The 9,479-nt window shown below is 40.6% G+C and overlaps 1 protein-coding gene across 1 annotated transcript in view; it reads left to right on the top strand.

Moving 5' to 3' along the window:
* The window catches only part of LOC109963405 (disco-interacting protein 2 homolog B-A-like), a 71,417-nt gene extending 68,742 nt beyond the window's left edge, over positions 1 to 2,675 (top strand). The window contains exons 4-10 of the mRNA XM_020605912.1: positions 34 to 148; positions 405 to 606; positions 1,126 to 1,238; positions 1,547 to 1,570; positions 2,047 to 2,127; positions 2,263 to 2,386; positions 2,506 to 2,675. Of these exons, the coding sequence (XP_020461568.1) occupies positions 34 to 148; positions 405 to 606; positions 1,126 to 1,238; positions 1,547 to 1,570; positions 2,047 to 2,127; positions 2,263 to 2,386; positions 2,506 to 2,675 (829 nt within the window). The remainder of the gene's footprint in view (positions 1 to 33; positions 149 to 404; positions 607 to 1,125; positions 1,239 to 1,546; positions 1,571 to 2,046; positions 2,128 to 2,262; positions 2,387 to 2,505) is intronic.
* The last annotated feature ends 6,804 nt before the right edge of the window (positions 2,676 to 9,479 follow it).

The raw sequence follows: 9,479 nt of genomic DNA, 5'->3' as shown, positions 1-9,479 counted from the left end.
TGCATTATGTTTGTCTGTGTTTGCTTGCATCAGGATCGCTGTGTTTTCAGTCACAGTGTTCTATGATGAGAGAGTAGTGATTGTGGCGGAGCAGAGGCCAGATGCCAGCGAGGAGGACAGCTTCCAGTGGATGAGTCGAGTTCTCCAGGTGAATCACATCATCGCCTTCTTCCAGTTTTTACTGTGAAGCAGCTTTTTTATAGGTGATGTTAATGATTATTTTGAATAAAAATGTAAAAATTCTCAACCAATTGGTTACAAACAATGGTCAAAAACAGTGATTCATTTTAAATGAATGCTGATATACTTAATTCACTGTGTCTGTGAGATAAAGGCTATTTTTTTTGGACAACACACCACTACTACCCAACAGTCTTGGTCTACATGTTGGTTTTCCTCAAAAGGCTATTGACAGCATCCACCAGGTGGGCCTCTACTGTCTGGCTCTGGTCCCAGCCAACACCTTACCTAAAACGCCCCTGGGTGGCATCCACATCTCCGACACCAAGCAGTTCTTCTTAGACGGCAACCTGCATCCCTGCAACATCCTCATGTGTCCCCATACATGTGTCACCAATCTGCCTAAGCCCCGGCAGAAGCAGCCCGGTATGTGTGTGGAAAAAGGAGATCCCATAATTATGCTGAGCTTTCTGACTGCTCATGGTATGAATTGCACAAGTGGAGATAAACCTTTGGCTCTGTCCCGCACCCAAGAGTCAGTTGGGGTATAAAGTGTTTTGTAAAATGAAAGCATGGCCAATAGTGTTACATAATGCACACATAACAGTTTCTAAATTTGGAAAAGTGTCATGCTGGCTGTTGCTGTGGCACATTTTGGCAAATGGCAACCAATCTGTATCCTTGCAGTGTGAACAGTCACATTTCAGTGATGTTATTTTGCATCCTGTATTTACACTGGATTAATCCTTGTGTTATTTTTCCTGAAAGGTAAAAATTAAACCTATGGTTCATTCTTGACAGGATTACATCTGAGGGGGCAAATATTAAGGTTTCCCTGGTCTTTAAAATCTCTCCCACACCAGTTTTGCCCCTTTCTTCCTCTGTATGTTTTTCTGTCCTCTCTCTGCCCATCTATTTGTCTCTATGACACGTTTTCTCTTGTAGTCGGTGTAGGTCCTGCATCTGTCATGGTGGGCAACCTGGTGGCAGGGAAGAGGATTGCCCAGGCTGCAGGCAGGGACCTTGGCATGATTGAAGACCAGGATCTTGTCCGGAAGGTAGTGTGACTTTGTGCATTGTCCCAGTCTTACCAAGCCACTAACTCTGAATCTGATCTGAATCTTTAGCCACATTCCCATTTTGAAAACAGCCACATACATATTATTCTGAAGGAGCAGGAAACTTTTGTACAGGGCCAGCACCAATTATTCAAGTGTCTTATGATCCTAAACACTGAGGTTTGAAAACTTTCCACTGCCAGTGCAGCAATGGTTCAAGCCTAGGCAGAACTCAGTCTTATAGATTTAATTTAAAAAAATCTGGACTCCTCTCTCTTTCTGCTCTTGTCTTGTCTCTTTGGATGTAGCTCTGTATGTGGCCCACTGTGATGGTAAGGATTATGCACCTTCCTCACATCCTTGTTTATTTCCATCATGCTCTAATCACTTGTGTACTGTGGTTTTAGTTTGTGTGCTTGTGTTAAAATGTGACACAAGCAAAACTGTGCATGTTTTTTTGTTTTTTTTTGTCTCTGTTACAACATATATACCTTAAGTAGCCACCCCTTGTTTTATTTCAGACATAACTTTCACATTCTAAGTTATTGTTCATTATTTTAAGCATTAGATTGGCTCAGAGTATGTGATGTAAATTGTTTTTGCACATTGGCAAGATATAAAGCTGTCTGCTGAGGTATGTGCCACTTTATTTTGTTTTATTTACTTGTTAAATTCAGTTCTTCCATCAGCACAGACCCTCCCTGTACGAGCCCTTCATGGTTGTGTTTGTAATAATGGATACAGTTATTCAAGCACACCCTCACATGTGCAGTTTGTACAACTCATTACATTTTTCTTCTTGTTATAGCATCAGTATTTGACAGAAGCTCTACAGTGGAGGGCACAGACAGACCCGGACCACGTCCTCTTTGTTCTTCTTAATGCCAAGGTGCTGAGCTCTTCACACACTGGAAAATGCAGCATCTCATCAATGCACATATTGAAGTTGCTAGTGGTTGCTACATGAATTAAACCTTGCGTGTCTGCTGACCCCAATCTTGCATTAATTCCACCTGTCCTGCAGGGTGTAACAGTAGGAACAGCGACCTGTGTCCAGCTTCACAAGCGAGCGGAGAAGATAGCAGCAGCGCTCACTGAGAAGGGCAGCATCAACACCGGAGATAACGTAGTGCTGCTCTATCCTCCTGGTAGGTTTGCCTTCAGCTTCCTTTCCCAGTATTACTCCCAGATTAATTAGTGTTAGGCTCAGATTGTTTTCTCTCTTTTTTTATTTTCACTCCACCTTTATCCTCCACCTGTCTCTCAGGCATTGACTTGATTGCAGCCTTCTACGGATGTCTTTATGCTGGATGTGTTCCTGTAAACGTCAGACCTCCGCACCCTCAGAACCTGGCAGCCACACTGCCTACTGTCCGCATGATTATTGATGTAAGTGTGCTCTTTTGTGCATGCAGGTGTGTTATCGCATGCTCATAGACTGTGACCTCCTAAGTCCCAACAAAAAAACTGCAGTTCACCAAGAGTCAGACTAATAACCTAAACTGTAAATCAGTTTTAACTGATGTATTATTGGATTTGTTTTTTTTTAACTATCAAAAATTAGTAACTGTGTCAGCATCTTGTATAAAAATAAGAAGATAAATCATGTTGTGTGCATGAGTGTACTTTTATTTGCTTAGTGCTGTTTTTGTCACTCATTTAATTCTCCCGTTTAAATGAACCATTGTATATATTACAAAAAAGAGCGATAAGAATTGTGCATAAGATGGGGTATAGGGATCACACCAACGTAGCTTTCATACAGTCTAAATTGTTTAAATTTTTTGATTTAGTGGGATATAAGACTGCTGTGTTTTTGTATAAAGCCAGGAACAATTTATTACCTGGTGGAATTCAAAAACTATTTAATGAAAGGGAAGGGGGATATAATTTAAGGGGTCAGTTAAATTTAAAAATTCATGTTATATGTACAACCAAAAAAAGATTTTGTATTTCCATAAGTGGGGTAAATCTATGGAGTAATTTAAGTGTGGACATAAAAAATAGTAATAGAGCTGATGAGTTTACACATAAATATAAAGGTATGTGTCAATCAAGATATATGCAAGAACAGGCTTAATGATTAATTAGATGGAACATTGTGGGTGTGGTGTATGAATGTTAACACCTTGTATTAATTCTTTAGTATGTTACTTGTGTGGTGTAGAAGATAATTATTTAAGAATGTAATTATGTAAGAATGTTAACACTCTGTTATAATTTTTTTAGTATATTACTTGTGTGGTGTAGAAGATAATTATTTATGTAGAGATACTGCTTGCAAACCAATGATGGTAAGATGATGTCATGGGGTAGGACTGGATAAGTCTGACTTCTTCCTACTCCATTCAAGCATGTACTAGGTATAAGCAAATTGATATTGGATTAGCATTTGTTGGATATGTGTAAAATTATGTGTGTTGATATATCAACTGTCTTTACATGCTTGAAAGAATAAATAAATAAAATAAATAAATAGAGAATGTGTGGAACATTTTGAAGTGCAAATTGTGTCAATGAAGACCCAGGACTGTTGCACATTAAGACTTCTTTGCAGGGAAAATGGAACAAAATGACACCTGACACATATAATCGCTTGGTGTCCTCGGGTTAATCTATCAATAAATCAAATAATTTAATAAAACCCAATCCTTCCTTTGTAACTCATAAGGCATATTTCTATTGTTAGACCTTAATGTGTTACTAATGCAATTTAGTAAGATTCAAAGTCTGCTCTAGTCTATTTGGTTTCAAGGTTAGCAGACAGAATGTTGATTCTGAAAAGTGAACCATGGCACCAATTGTTTTCTTGAATTTAATCTTGTGTTAGAATATTATGTCTGAATAAATAAATGAATCCCTTAGCTACACACCATGTTACAACATACACACACATTGAGATTCTTCATTTTGTTATGACTAGGTAAAACGCAGCTGCTCCAAGTATGTGGAGCTCTAGATAAGAGATGGAGTCCGCGGACTGACTTCATCTGGGGTTTTGTAATCTACTGTATTTGTGTAGGCAGCACGGTGGCACAGTGGTTAGCGCCGTTGCCTCACAGCGAGAAGGTTCCGGGTTCGGGCCCCACCTGGGACCTTTCTGTGTGGAGTTTGCATGTTCTCCCCGTGCTTGCGTGGGTTCTCTCCGGGTGCTCCGGCTTCCTCCCAAAGACATGCAGCTTAGGTTGATTGGTGTCTCTAAATTGCCCGTAGGAGTGCGTGTGTGGTTGTTCGTCTATGTGTTAGCCCTGCGATGGATTGGCGACATGTCCAGGGTGTACCCCGCCTTCGCCCGATTGCTGGCCGGGATTGGCTCCGGCCCCACCCGTGACCCCGTTCAGGGACTAAGCGGTAGAAAATGAATGAATGAATGTATTTGTGTAAAGGGTTAGCCCAAAAATTATTAAAGTATTAGGCTTTGTGTGGCCAGGAACTCCTTTCTCCAGCAGCCAGTGTGTGTGTCTCTGGCGGGGGGAGCAACCCGAGTCGTATTTGTACTTTTACTAGTGGTTTAAAATAAATCTGCACTAAATGAAGAAAGATGGACTTCTTCGTTATTCAGAGCTGTCCAATAAAAGAACTGGGGTATTACAGACCAATGACTGTTATATCATCAGCAAACTTTCGGAGCTTGACAGAGGGGTCCTTCGAGATGCAGTTGTTGGTGTAGAGTGAAAACAGCAGAGAGGAGAGCACACATCCCTGGGGGGCACCTGTGCTTATTGTCTCGGTGCTGGATGTGGTTTTCCCCAGCCTCACTTGCTGCTTCCTGTTTGTCAGAAACCTAGTAATCCACTGACAGGTGGGGGCAGGCACAGTGAGCTGGGTCAGTTTGGAGTGGAGGATGTCCGGGATGATGGTGTTGAATGCTGAGCTGAAGTCCACAAAGAGGGCCTCACAGCTTTAAGTTTCTACCTGTAGGTTGGAATAAGGTGGACCATACAGTGATCAGAGAATCCGAGGGCTGTGCGGGGGACAGAGTAATAGGTGTCTTTTATTGTTGTGTAGCAGTGGTCCAGTGTGATTTTGTCCCTGGTGGGACAGGTAACGTGCTGTCTGTATTTGGGCAGTTCACGGGTGAGATTTGCTCTGTTAAAGTCCCCTAGAACAGTAAGTAGAGAGTCGGGATGTTCTAGCTCCACGCTAGTTATCAGTTCGGCCAGGAGCTGTAAGTGTGCTAGCGTGGGCCTGCGGCTTTAAATAGGCACCCACCAGGATGAAGCTCAAAAATTCTCTGGGAGAATAGAAGGGTTTGCAATTGATAAAGTCTCTAAGTCTGTGTTATATGTCCTCAGTAGCACTGACATCTGTGCACTAACCTTCATTCATGTAGAAGCAGATTCCACGACCTCTCGTTTTCTCGGACAGCTCCGTTATGCGATTGCTCAGTACACCTGGAACATATGGACTGTGTTACAAGAGTATCACATATTATGTTATAGTCATTAAATTGAGAACGAAGAGTCCAAAGTTATCATAGACTGATGTATTATGCAACATAGGCTACTTGACATTAATTTTATTTCATGTAGGCCAGTACTGTACATGAAATGCTATAAATAGCATTTTAAAAGTGGTCCAATTTATCAGATGCACTCATGTACGGAGGTCTAATTTACTTCACATTCAACATCTGTGCCTGGTCACATACTAGCTAACTAAACTAACATTACCTTGTTTATCACCTACAGCCAGGTCTTGCCTCTCTCACCCTCATCTCTCTGAACCTGTTCCTTGTCTCTGCCTCCACTAAAAAAATGTTCTTATGTCCATCCACAGGAGTCAAAAATTTAACTTAGTCCCCATCACATACAGTCCATTTCTTTTTTTGTTTTGCACACCAATACATGGACTGCTGCGTGCACATTGCAGTGCAGCAGCTCCAACGTGCATGACATGCGCATACATGTGCAGCTCAATAAATTAGAATATTGTGGAAAAGGCCATTTATTTTGGTAATTCAACTCAAATAGTGAAACTTGTGTATTATATAAATTCAGACTGAAGTAGTTTAAGCCTTTGGGTCTTTTAATTGTGATGATTTTGCACACATTTAACAAAAACACACCAATTCACTATCTCAATAAATTAGAAGACCTCATAAGACCTATAAAGATTAATATTGACATTCATTGCAACCTCTGAATAAGATGCAACTGTTTTGTATAATGCTGTGTACCGTTAAACGCTTCTCTGAAACAATAGCAGACTAACCCCAAAGTGTGGGTTTAGGTCTGTGACTGCTGACGTCATAGTGGCGGTGGTATGGAAGCCCAGGATTCTTTGATCTTGGCCTTCAGCTCATCTGCATTATTTTGTTTCTCATTTTCCTCTTGACAATACCCCATAGATTCTCTATGGGGCTCAAGCACACCAACACCATGGCCATTTAACCAACCTTTGGTGTTTTTGGCAGTGTGGGCAGGTGCTAAATCCTGCTGGAAAATGAAATCAGCATCTTTAAAAAGCTGGTCGGCAGAAGGAAGCATGTACCCTTCCTCCAGACTCTAGGACCTTGGTTTCCAAATGAAATACAAAACTTGCTCTCATCTGAAAAGAGGACTTTGGACCACTGGGCAACAGTCCAGTTCTTCTTCTCCTTAGCCCAGCTAAGACGCCTCTGACGTTGTCTTTGGTTCAGGAGTGGCTTGACAAGAGGAATACGACTACTGTAGCCAAATTCCTTGATACGGCGGTATGTGGTGGCCCTTGATGCCTTGACCCCAGCCTCAGTCCTTTCCTTGTGAAGTTCACCCACATTCTTGAATTGATTTTGCTTGACAAGCCTCCCAAGGCTGCGGTTCTCTCGATTGGTTGTGCATCTTTTTCCTACCACTCAACTTTCTGTTAACATGCTTGGATACAGCACTCTGTGAACAGCCAGCTTCTTTGGCAATGAATGTTTGTGGCTTACCCTCCTTGTGAAGGGTGTCAATGATTGTCTTCTGGACAACTGTCAGATCAGCAGTCTTCCCCATAATTGTGTAGCCTAGAGAACCAAACTGAGTGACCATTTTGAAGGCTCAGGACACTTTGCAGGTATTCTGAGTTGGCTAGCTGAATGGCATGTCACCATATTCTAATTTATTGAGATAGTGATTTGGTGAGTTTTTGTTAAATGTGAGCAAAATCATCACAATTAAAAGACCCAAAGGCTTAAACTACTTCAGTCTGTGTGTACTGAATTTATATAGTACACGAGTTTCACTATTTGAGTTGAATTACCGAAATAAATGGACTTTTCCTCGATATTCTAATTTATTGAGCTGCACCTGTATGTGCGCACCATGGTGTATGAACCCTGACCACTGCCCCTCAGCTTGTATTTTGCTTTGACATTCTAGATTAGAGCAGCAAATCAATTATTATCAATCTAAATTAATCCACTGCCAAATATAGGAGCTTGTTAAAACTCAAATGTGTGAGTTTACTGGGGCACAGCAGATCAGTACTGAGGAACATGCCCCAGTAAAAGGGGTCTAATGATGCCTATGAAATATTTGTAATTTGCTTTAAGTGGGTTATAATATAGAAGAAAACGCAATGAAGGAAAAACCTCCACTGAGAAAAGTCCATTACACAGATTTCTGATCTTTTATCAAAAACTAATGCCAACAATGCACACAGCACATAAGACCCATACTGTATTTACTAATGAAGCATCTACATTTTAGGGCTTTCTCACCCTCCTCTAGTTGTTTCACAAAAAGAAGAGGAGTAAGGAAAATTGAACGGGCGGACTGGGAAAGGGGAGGTAAAGGAAGGCACTGCAGCCGTCCCAGTGGGCTGTGGTTATATTTAGCACAAACAGCTTCACAGAATTTTGGTTTCAGTCTAGACTGAACTTAAGGTGAAATGTTACATTTTTGTGTGTATTGTTTGTATGTTGGCTGAGTGTTTTGTCAAATCTGAAGTGCAGCTTGAGGACATTTCTAATTATGATGCATGGGGAGAGACAGAGTCACTACATGGCTGGTTTGAATAGGGCAAACAAAGTGATGAATATCTTTGTGTGACCGAGAGAAAGGACGAAACAGATCTGAAATAAACTGGTACGTATTAGCATCTCTCTAGATCCCAATACATGGCAGAGAACTGAGAGAGAAGGACACTGAATTCCTCCCTGTAGCTACTCCATTACAATGGTAATTAATAGCAGATAAGCAGTGTAATGGAACCAGTTTCATCTCATAGTAATGACTTCCACTGCCGTTGTGTTTCACTTATTATTTTTATTATCTGCCTCTCAAAATGATAAAGAAACCCAATGGTTTTTACACACTTTTGTGTCTAAGACATTGATTTATTATTTAGGGAAAAGCCATAAAAATGTAAAGGGATTGCCGCCCACTCACAAAGCATATCACTGTGAATAATAGGGATGAATAGAAAGTGGGAAAAACTGCTGTCTGGGGCCTTCTGGACAAAGCCGATGACAACAGACAAACAAAGGACAAACAAAAAGATCAGGTCTTTCCATAACTGCATTACTGTCTTGGGTTGCACAGCCACAGTCACTGGATGTTGCACCTGAGGTCAGTGAAAGAAAGCAACGTGTCTCCTGGTTAAACTGAAAATCTGTTAATCATAGAGTATGATCTTTTTTTTAAATATTTCCGTATGTAAATACCACACAGTATATTTTAAATAGTTACCACATATTAACGTTTTTATATGTAAGCTAAAGGTTACTTTTGTACTCAAACATGTTGAAATATTCTCACAGTACTGACAGGATTGATCACTGTTTTTAGGAAAGTGAGAAAGTACCACACTTGTGTGTTTTAGCTTCCAAATATGTGCTATACAGTTTTAGATTTTTGGATTTTTTTTTTTTTTTTTTGCCTTCCAAGCCCCCACTGCTTCAAATTCTTTCATGTATACTGCAGACAGATTTGTATTGGTGTATGTGACAGCTTATATGATAAGTTCAAAGAAATTGCAGTACAGAAATGCTAATATAAGACTGAGAGTTCACCCCCCACTAGAGAGAAACATCTTTACTCTATAAAATGCTCCATTTAGTAAAAATCCTTACAGTCCTTTAAAAAATTTAGTTTGACTAAAGAAAATACTATTGACCAATATACTGGTATCATATTTTTTTGAAACTCATCTCAAGATTAGTGTCTGTCGCAACAATCCAGTCCCCGTTGGATTATGATGAAACCCCCGTGTAGCAAAGCAGAGTTCTATGTCTGACGCTATGCTTCTCGATTTCCCTACCGGCATGGATGGAAA

Source organism: Monopterus albus, unplaced genomic scaffold, assembly GCF_001952655.1.
Source record: "Monopterus albus unplaced genomic scaffold, M_albus_1.0 scaffold74.1, whole genome shotgun sequence".
Lineage (NCBI taxonomy): Eukaryota > Metazoa > Chordata > Actinopteri > Synbranchiformes > Synbranchidae > Monopterus > Monopterus albus.
This window is presented reverse-complemented; position numbering and strand designations above follow the sequence as displayed.